The sequence below is a fragment of the Protomyctophum parallelum genome (genome assembly GCF_964188405.1).
Source record: "Protomyctophum parallelum genome assembly, chromosome: 6".
Taxonomy (NCBI): Eukaryota; Metazoa; Chordata; class Actinopteri; order Myctophiformes; family Myctophidae; genus Protomyctophum; species Protomyctophum parallelum.
In genome coordinates this window covers 5,027,792-5,037,849 of record NC_139701.1, presented here as the reverse complement: position 1 = coordinate 5,037,849, position 10,058 = coordinate 5,027,792, and the positions used below count along the sequence as shown (strand labels likewise).

Genomic DNA, 10,058 nt, shown 5'->3' with positions numbered 1-10,058 from the left:
AATGAGTGAGGTAACAGTTTTTGTATCGAGTTGTACTTGAAATGTACTGTAATTCACGGATTAAAGTATTTCCAACTCCTATAGAGAATTCGAATATAAAACACGTCTCCGCTGCTATTTTACATTTTTACCTTAATTTAAATGAATAAATCAATAATAAATAAATTTCATTTTCTTGTATATTTTAGTGGCGGCTCTCTCTTTTATTCTGAAGTAAAATAACGGAACTTGCAGTTGTGTTTACTTGTGACGTAATGCTGCTTACCTTTCCATTGTTGAATGTGTTGTGTGTGTGTGTGTGTGTGTGTGTGTGTGTGTGTGTGTGTGTGTGTGTGTGTGTGTGTGTGTCGCGCGGCGGTAGAGTTACAGCTAGTCATCTCTACTAACACCGTTCACACAACATGTTGGTTTTCGCTCGTGCTTGACGACCAGCGCGCATCTATTTTCTTGGAATAGTGCATTTTTACACCACTGGGTATATATATATATTTTTAAATCCACCCTCGTGTTATTATTAATAGGTTTCAATAAACCGCACCGCCGTACAGGCTAGTAGCACTTTAGCTAGCTGGGCTAACCTTGCTAACAATCGGCAGCAGCAGCACCAGTAAAAAAAAAATGAGTGTCCACACGAACGTGATCCAGGTGACCAACGTGTCCCCCAGCACCACCTCGGAGCAGATGAGGACCCTGTTCGGGTTCCTGGGGAACATCGAGGAGCTCAAGTTGTTTCCCCCAGAGTGAGTAGTAGTAATTTGAGTTTTTTTGGGTCTGCTCTGCAGCCCAGGCGTTAATTTAACACTGCAGGCCCTGTTGTGTTGTTGTATCCCCGGAGGAGTGAGGCCTCTAGCGGGTTAAACTCGCCCCCGGCGGGCGGCTGAAACTGAAAGGAACCATAGAAAGGAACATATAAGCTAATGTTAACCGTTAACTTGTTGATCTGTTTATTTATTTTTTAACTCTGTCAGCCAACTATAAGATACTGGTACATATGCTACTATGTTATAACGTTATTGATTGTAGCTAATTTAATGTTTCCCTAAATCTATGCCGCGGAGATGCTAACTAAAAAAGAGGAGATCCATTTTGTTCAACTGGATTTATGAATCCTCATACTGTACGTGCATTCACTGTAACGGGAAGACCATTTAGCTGATGCCAAATTTCAATGATCCTCCTCCAGACCCTAGTAGTTTAGAAGCTAAGCCACTTGACCTGAAAACGCCATGTTCATTTGTAGCAGAAGCTAATTGATTGAATTGTCTGTGCTTTGTCGTTTTTCACTCTTCAAATTACACCTGGCGTCGGTACAGGTAGGAAATGTAAGACACACTGTCCATTTCTGTCCCCAGGTAGAGATTAGAATGTTATCTACAAGGGAGAGACAAACCCAACATTTAAATTCCACTTCAGAGAGAAGGCATGTCGGAAACCCTTTGTTTGTATTCTTTGCACAACATGTTTGTATTTTCTTCCAGTGACTCTCCCTTGCCTGTGACTTCACGTGTCTGTTTTGTAAAGTTCCATGAGTCCGAATCAGTGGGTGTGTCCCAGCATCTGACGAACACGGTCTTCGTGGACAGGGCCCTAATTGTCGTCCCATTTGCTGAAGGTGGGTTTCTGTTTTCATTTTTGCCTCTCCTTTACTGTATAGGAAAGGTGCAACACGATGTCTAGAGTTAGACACATTTTGATAGGGCTACAGACACTGCCACTTGTGAATTAGTCTCACTGATCAAAGTTGGAATGCAAATCTATCAAAGCTTCACATTGCTTGATCGCTGTAGGGATATAATGGGGAAATGTATGTGTTCCCATGTCATACAATCTAGCCTTTTTTGTAAACCTCTCTCTCTGTGATTTGTGTTGTGGTTTTCGTAGTGGACAAGGCATTTGCAGAGAGCCCCTTCCTTGCTGGCTGAAAAATGGTCCTCTGCTGCCGTCAGGAGATAATAAAATAATCGCACCCAGGCTCGCAAGCCCCTTCTCACTGTTGTTATGCCGTAAAATATTAACTCTCTTTTCTCTCTCTCTCTCTCTTTTTGTTCAAGGCATCTTTTCATTAAAAGATTAGCCATACAATTACGTTTAAAAAAAGATGCAGGAATCTGGAATGAAGACGTTTTGAAAACAAACTATTTGTTCCAAATTTGACTTGCTTAAATCAGTGGGTATGTAAGAAAACTGCAAAAGCATGTAAGTTAGATAAACTGATTGGTTATGCATGCTAGATGTGGAAGTCATTGCCAGCAGATGCTCTGGAAAGTTTATCAGCAGCACACACTTTAGCTACTGATGACATCCACTCATGCTAAAGCTCCCTTCCATTTATAGCCACAACAAATTCACCCTAGCCATATTTTAACACTGGTACACATCAGAGGTAGCCTCTGCTTGATGTCGCAGTGAATTATGCTTTTTATTGTTCCTCTCCAGACATAACTCTCAAAGGGTTGAGTGAATTTGACATTTAACGGTGGTGTTTCTTTTTGTTGTTGTGTTTTACAGTTCTTTTTCCTGGTTCAGCCAGCCCTATATACCAGGCCCTGCTGAAAATGCCACCAACAGTTTTGTCTTCTGCAGCCTTATCCTGTTTCTCAAGTGTTGTCTGTTGTGTACGAGTGTATGTGTGTTTGTTTGTTTTTGTTGGTATGTGTGTGTGTGTGTGTGTGTGTCTCTCTCTCTCTCTGTCTCTCCATGGAAATATAAGTTGTTAGATTTAAAATTAGACTATTTTCAGATTGCTCAACCATGGATCATCATCTCCATAAGATTTCCCCTTTTTTATTTGTACTGTTTTTGTGTTTTATTTCTCAGCATTGGCCACATTATTCACGATTCTATCAAGGCTTTTGCTGGCAATAGCCCTTACTTGATATGATCTCCTCAATGCTATGTAATCCCCAAATGTAACGGTAACATGGATAGCACTACTATCCCATTCTGACCGGGCACCCATTTTGGTGTTGGCATCATGTTATGCTTTAGCTATTGAAAAATAGCAGATCTACAAGCTCATATCGCGCCACCGAGTGGCGCGATACGAGCTTGTAGGTCTGCTATTTTTGAAAATTCGAAGAGCGACTGACATAGGAGACAGTTTTTAGAATCTGATCTCAGGTCAGAATGGGCTATATTGTGGCTAATCTAAGCGCTATGGTGAGCTCCTAAATATGTAGGCCCTGGTAAAAGCCCAGAGATATAGTTCCACTTTTCTGTATGGTAATGGTAAGTGATGCACCATAAGTGATTGAATGTACCCTACTTGTCTACACCCAAACTATGAACTTTGTTTTTTTGTATCTCGATGTTCTTTGTGTGCTTTATAGCGAAGCAGCCAACGCGAGTCGCTTGTTCATAAAACATTGAGAGCACATCCCACTGGACAACCGGCTGTGCTTGCTTACGTTTGGTTCATGACTTAAAAAACAAGTACAGGTGATAAAATCTTGGCAGTGTGTATTTGTGACTTATGAAAATCAATAGCTGCTACTTTCTGAAATGATTACTATTTTGGAAGTAGAACAAAATGTTAGGGAGCAACATTTACAGACAAGACAAAAAGTTGGAATGTATTTTCTTTTGTTGCATCTCTCTTTTTTCTCTCTGGTGGGTAGGAGTAGTTAAACTCAGGTGGCCTGTCTGTACAATAAGTCTTGTCTGAGTGTTGTGAATAAGGGTTTTTAGATATTTCCTGATTTATGTGTTCTCTTTCTCCAGGAGTTATTCCTGATGAGACTAAAGCTCTGTCGCTGCTAGCTCCAGCCAATGCTGTGGCAGGAATGATGCCAGGTGGAGGCCTCCTTCCAACGCCAAATCCTATGGCATCGGTGAGTGTTTGTTGGACTGTCTACTACTTAAGCCATATGTACTTTGTCGCACAACGAATGCCTAAAATAGCCAAACAAGCTCACAACATTTGCATCATGTTGTGAGCTTGGTGCCGTCCCTATTTCTGGTTATGAGCGTTGAACGCCTTTACCTACCTTTCCATTGAACGCCTTTACCTACCTTTCCATTGAACGCCTTTACCTACCTTTCCATTGAACGCCTTTACCTACCTTTCCATTGGAAATTAATAACGACAAAGCAGTGCTCGCCCTTTACTTTCTGTGCTCACTGGTCTTAGCATGGACAGTGAAACGTTTCCGTGCATAGGAGGTCGCCACACGTCCTAAGGGTCCCAATCGACGCGTACATAGGACGTCCTCCTTTTTTTAAATACATTTGTCAGTTTGCCTTTCAGCTACCGTATGCTACGCTCTGCACTCAAATTAGCTAATTTAGCTGTAGCGCGGCGGAAAGAATGACTCGTCTCTCCTAATCCAGGGCGCTCTCCGTGGTTTTGAACGGATCGCTATACTGGCACTTCATTTCTGCTCCTCATCCGTCTCTCTCCCGCTTTTTGGATCATATATCGTATGAATTAAAACGATCGCAATGTAAGCTATAGCAATGTAAAGCACACTTATTTAGTGTATTGTTTCCGGATCGTGGGTTTCAGAGTAAAAGCGACCAGACATGGCCACGTTTACAGAGCTCCTATTTTGAACAACTTCCGGCACTGATTGTGTTAACCTTTTCCTTCATTCAATCAAGACTCAGAGTAACTATGACTGCCTGATGTTCCAGATGGGAGGCACGCCTTTCGGAGGTCCCAATATGGAACAAATGGCTGCCATGGGAATGGGAGGACATAACATGAACCCCCAGGTAAGGACTTGAATGAATTAACTGCATTCTGTCACTAGTGTATTTATTTGTTAAATCTTTGTTTCAAATCGATAACGTCCCAAAATGGACTCATCTCTCTCTCCTCAGGCATTTTCAGCCGACTTCCTGAAGCTCATGCAATCCATGGATCCGTCCATGAAGTAAGAAAACCAGTTCCAACAGAACTGTCTCTTATTAACCTATTCTGAACGGGCATTTGGTGTTAGCATCATGTCGTGCTTTAGCTATTTAAAAATAGCAGATCTACAAGCTCATATCACGCCACCGAGTGGCGCGATACGAGCTTGTAGGTCTGCTATTTTTGAAAAATCGAAGAACGACTGACATAGAAACATAGCTTTTTCAGAAAACTGTCAGGATGTAGAAGACATTTTTAGAATCTGATCTCAGGTCAGAATGGGTTAACCACTCGGCTATCTGTGATTTGAATAATTTTAATCCATTCGTGTCCTTTGCAGGATGAATCAAATGGCAGCTGGACTACACATGAACCAGGGAATAAAAAATGAAAACAAGGAGATCGAGGAGGCCATGAAGAGAGTGCGCGAGGCGCAGTCGCTCATCTCTGCAGCTATTGAACCAGGTTAGTTGTTTGTTTTGCTGCGTATTATTTATTTGCTGTACCAAAGCATGAGGTATTTGAACTGTCTGTTCTGCAGGTTAGGGCATGATATATTATATTCCATCATCTCATTACATCAACTTGTCCGTCATGTCCTTGATGTTTGCAGAAAAGAAGGACGATAAGCGCAAACATTCACGCTCCCGGTCAAAGTCGAGGCGCAGGAGGTCAAGGTCTCGCTCCAAACACAGGTAAACAAGCCAAGGGCATTAGTTCTTTGTTAGTTAACCCATTCTGACCTGAGATCAGATTCATACGAGGTTTTCCGCCGGACACACACTGGTCTGATGAACCCATTCTGACCTGAGATCAGATTCTAAAAAAATGTCAGTCGTTCTTCGATTTTTCAAAAATAGCAGACCTACAAGCTCGTATCGCGCCACTCGGTGGCGCGATACGAGCTTGTAGATCTGCTATTTTTAATTAGCTAAAGCACGACATGATGCCAACACCAAAATGGATTCCCGGTCAGAATGGGTTAAAATGCACAGAACACACTGGTACATATTACAATCTTGTCAGCTCCCATGTGCTTTGCATGTTCTTTAGCACCGGAGGTTTCAAATATGTTGGTAATTTAATTCAGAGCAGGAGAGCCATGTTTAGAAGTGTTTATTTGTGTTTCTGTTAGCAACAAGAGCACATCCAAGCAATTTCTCCAAGCATCTACTGACTAACCCTGGCATCCTGATTCATTAAATATACATAGACACACACACACACACACACACACACGTTAAATAAAGGTGCCCATGGGATTATGGGGTTGACAACAGCTGACAGACGGCAAGGCAAAATCTTTTGCCTAACGGCAATGAAAGGAATAATGTATGCAATATTTTAGTGTGAGGATATTCTGGATATACTGGTTATTCAGTAACATGGCCTTTTGGAAATGGAGGGGCTGATATAAGAGGGTGAACACTGGGCGTTAAGTAGTGCTGCTCACTGGGAATGGCTGTTGTCTTCTTGGTTCATCAACAATGCAAGGAATGTAGTCTACAAATGTCTGGAGTGAACAACACAATGTGTGTGAATGTGGTCACGGTGCTATGTCTAATAGTCTGTAGGACCAGACGGATGACATTGGTATCTGTGTGCAGTCACTAGTGTTCAGAATTCTTTACCCACCTTTTTGAACCTGCCATATTATTTTGGGCATGTAATTGTAAAAGTTCTCTTCTACAAACTCACGTCTCATACATTGTGAGCTTGTAGATCAGTGCTTTGATCTGATTAGTTTTACGTGGCTAAATAAAATAGTTATTATTTTTGGCCAATCCCCAACATTGATAACATTTAGTTATTAGTGTGCATTTTTGTTGCAAAAGAATAAGATCCATTTTAATTGATTAGAACCTTGATTAGTCACATTGCCTGCACTGGTAAAATATGGCCTAAACATTGGTAAAAGGACCTTCCAAAATGGGGATCAGCTTTACTTACTTGTCCTTGTCCTACAGGCGGTCGAAGAGCCGGTCCCGCCGACGGTCCCACTCCAGGAGCAGGAGAAGGTCCAAGAGCCCGCGGGCCGCAGGCCGGAGGAGGACGGACTCCAGAGACAGACCCGCCCGCCGCAGCAGATCCAGGTCAGCGACGGTCCTCTGTTGTCCTGCTTCGAGCACTGAAACCATTACTATGACAAACCTGCCCAACTGTTAGGCGACAGAGCACTTGAGATACTGTGTACTGTTACTTTAAGACACTAATTTTATTTTCCCCATCTCTTCTACCGTTTAGGGACAAACCGAGGAAGGAGGAGAAGTCTAAGAAACGCTCAAAAACACCCCCCAAAAGTTACAGCAGTGCCCGGAGGTCTCGAAGCATCAGCCGGTAAGATTAATGCACATTACTTAACTCCTACGGAAGCCATGTTGTCCTCCATTTATGAAAATACATCACTTCTTTTGCAATTACATTTGCCAAAAGGTTTGTCTTAAGTATAAATTAGCCCAAGGTGATAGATAGAGATATGTGTATTGTAAATGCAGTGGTGGAAAGTAACTTAGTACATTTTATAGTGTGGTAAAACATTTAAGTACTTCTTCTGCTGTGTAAATGTGAACATGGGGGGGGGGGGGGGGGGAAGCGATGCCCATAATGCTAATTTCTTTAACACCCTCTATCTACAACAGGAGACGCAAGCGAAGCCGCACTGCATCCAGATCCCCAAAGAGGAAGCTGTCCAGATCTCCCTCTCCTAAGCGGTGAGAACAGGACACTCCCCTCCGTCCTTTAATAGAAGGGAGACATGCTTGTTGTGCATGACCTTATTCCACGCAACTTTATTGAAGTCTAATTAATTATTCTTAAATCGATCGACCACTAGGGGGCGCAAAAAAGGCCATGAGCGCCAGTTTCTATACATTATTTTAATTTAAAAATAATAATAATAAATAAAAAAAACTTTATACACGTGTTAAAAAGGCGTTGAAGACGTCGTTGGCGCTACGGGAGTTGCTAAAAAAAGCAGTTAAGTTGATTCTAATCGTTTTTTTCCATCACATCCAAAGTCACAAGAAGGAGAAGAAGAAGGACAAGGAGAGAGAGAAGGAACGTGGAGGAAGGAAGGAGGACAGGGAACGCAGCAGAGATGAACGAGAACGCTCCACCAGTAAGAAGAAGAAAGAGAAGGAGAGAGACCGCGACCGCAAGTCTGACAGCGAGAAGGGAGACGTGAAGGTCGGTTGGTTTTTTTTTTTTTCCACAGATTTCCATTTCCTGAAAAGTAACCGCTTTGGACATGTGTAGTTACTAGTTACCAACACTAGCCCATTTTGGTGTTAGCATTGTTATGCTTTAGCCGTTGAAAAATAGCAGATCTACAAGCTCATAGCGCGCCACCGAGTGGCGCGCTACGAGCTTGTAGGTCTGCTATTTTTGAAAAACCGAAGAACGACTGACATATAGAAACATAGCTTTTTCAGAAAACGGTCAGGATGTAAAAGACATTTTTTAGAATCTGATCTCGGGTCAGAATGGGCTAGTGTAAACCAACCCTGTCTCTGTAGGTGACCAGGGACTATGATGAAGAGGAGCAGGGCTATGACAGCGAAAAGGAGCGACAGGCAGCAGCAGCCGCCGCGGCGGCGGAGCAGGAGGAGGACGATGACGACCAGAAGAGTGACTCTGGGGACTCGGCCTCGTCCGCACAGAACCAGGACGAGCCTGAGGAGAGGCCTGAGGTAGACCCGGTCCCCAAGAAGTCTAAGCTGAATGGTTCAGACGACCACCACCAAGAAGACATGGAGATGAGCGACTGAATGGTTCAGACGACCAACAACACCAAGCTACACTGTCCTTTTGTCATTTTTAAGATTTAACGTTAGGCTACATCAGTGGTTCTCACTAAAAAACCTTTTAATTAAAGACCCAATGGAATTTGGTTGTTTGTACTCGGAGTTAACCCATTCTGACCGGGCACCCATTTTGTTGTCGGCATCATGTTATGCTTTAGCTATTTAAAAATAGCAGATCTACAAGCTCATATCGCGCCACCGAGTGGCGCGATACGAGCTTGTAGGTCTGCTATTTTTGAAAAATCGAAGAACGACTGACATTTTTTTTAGAATCTGATCTCAGGTCAGAATGGGTTAATCAGACCAGTGTGTGTCCGGAGGAAACCTCCGTATGAATCTGATCTCAGGTCAGAATGGGTTAACCTGTAAGGGTCCATTTGGAACCCCTCAAGAAACCCTGGCCTCTGAGGGTCCCTGCCTGGAGCCCACTTAGAGAACCATTGGGCTACATGCTTTCTGTAGTTCCCTGGTCCCAGGAAGTGAGAATGATTTGTAGTCTTAACTGAAGGAGGCGGGTGTGTACAGTATTCTTTTTTTTTTGCATTTTAAACTTTCTATCCCTTTCTCCACCCCCCCCCCCCCCCCTGTTTCTCATAAGCCCGAGTTATACTTAGTCGCGTGTGGGTAATGTGCAACAAAAATTTGCCGATCTACAAGATGTCAGAGTGTCCGTGCATGACAGGCACAATGCTAAGTGTAAACCAGGCATTACAAAGAAATGGCCCTGTTTGGGGTTATAGTCAGATGACCTCTGTATTGGACAGAATCTAGCAAGCATGTGTAGGAAAGAACGGTAAACATTTTTTTTAAGTAAAGGGGGTTTAACGAGTATAGGAGAAGAAAAAAAAATCTGAAAACTTTTTTTCATGTATTAAATTGTCCCATTGTTGTACTTTACATTGAAGAGCTTGTTGAATGTTTTCTTTGTAACAATCGGTTGGTTTCCTTTGAATATTTTAAGTCATGCTGGCATTAGAGGTATGTTCTGCCTTTTGAAATGGTGTACATTATATTTTAAGCATTTCAGCGGCCAGGTTTTTGCATCTAAATTGTACAGTCAGACTGTTAACTACATAATGTTGACTACACAATGCCTAATTTATATACTTGTCACACGACGGTGTTGCTTGCTGAAAATGAGAATGCGATGCTGTCCTGCAACATAACAATGGATCATCAATGAGCACCATTTTTAATTTGGTGCGGTTCAGCTTGTTTTTCTCTGGTCTCTGCTGTTTGGGGGCTCGTTCAATTGGTATGGAACTGTAACCTTTTCATTTCCGTCCTGCTGTAACACTCCAGCCCTTCTCATATCCCTGTAGATTGAATCAAGTGTTAGTGGATCACAACATGTTTTACAAAGGAAAGTCTGTAATAAAATGGGTCAAATGAGCTTTGCTTCT

General features: G+C 42.5%; 1 protein-coding gene across 6 annotated transcripts; it reads left to right on the top strand.

The window, feature by feature from the left end:
- The first annotated feature begins 337 nt into the window (after window positions 1–337).
- On the top strand, window positions 338–10,048 carry LOC310860925 (uncharacterized protein). 6 transcript variants are annotated; one of them, XR_014569440.1, is made up of 13 exons: window positions 338–740; window positions 1,479–1,612; window positions 3,721–3,830; window positions 4,600–4,713; window positions 4,822–4,874; window positions 5,193–5,317; window positions 5,466–5,547; window positions 6,820–6,945; window positions 7,097–7,189; window positions 7,492–7,563; window positions 7,870–8,038; window positions 8,368–8,801; window positions 8,873–10,048. XR_014569440.1 is itself a non-coding variant. In XM_083768134.1 (12 exons), the coding sequence occupies exons 1-12, from the start codon at window positions 619–621 to the stop codon at window positions 8,617–8,619; spliced, it is 1,419 nt and encodes a 472-aa protein (XP_083624260.1). In that variant the 5' UTR covers window positions 338–618; the 3' UTR covers window positions 8,620–10,048. The 6 variants fall into 6 exon arrangements, 5 of the variants coding, with proteins under 5 accessions (XP_083624260.1, XP_083624259.1, XP_083624262.1 ...); XM_083768134.1 differs by having other exon boundaries at window positions 4,633–4,713; window positions 8,368–10,048; XM_083768133.1 differs by having other exon boundaries at window positions 8,368–10,048.
- The last annotated feature ends 10 nt before the right edge of the window (window positions 10,049–10,058 follow it).

Excerpts from the sequence above, each read along its gene's own strand:
- LOC310860925 (XM_083768133.1), top strand. The coding sequence starts at position 619 with ATGAGTGTCCACACGAACGTGATCCAGGTGACCAACGTGTCCCCCAGC. Across the intron at positions 1,613-3,720 it reads TGTCGTCCCATTTGCTGAAG|GAGTTATTCCTGATGAGACT; the intron begins GTGGGTTTCTGT and ends CTCTTTCTCCAG. Across the intron at positions 5,548-6,819 it reads AGGTCTCGCTCCAAACACAG|GCGGTCGAAGAGCCGGTCCC; the intron begins GTAAACAAGCCA and ends CTTGTCCTACAG.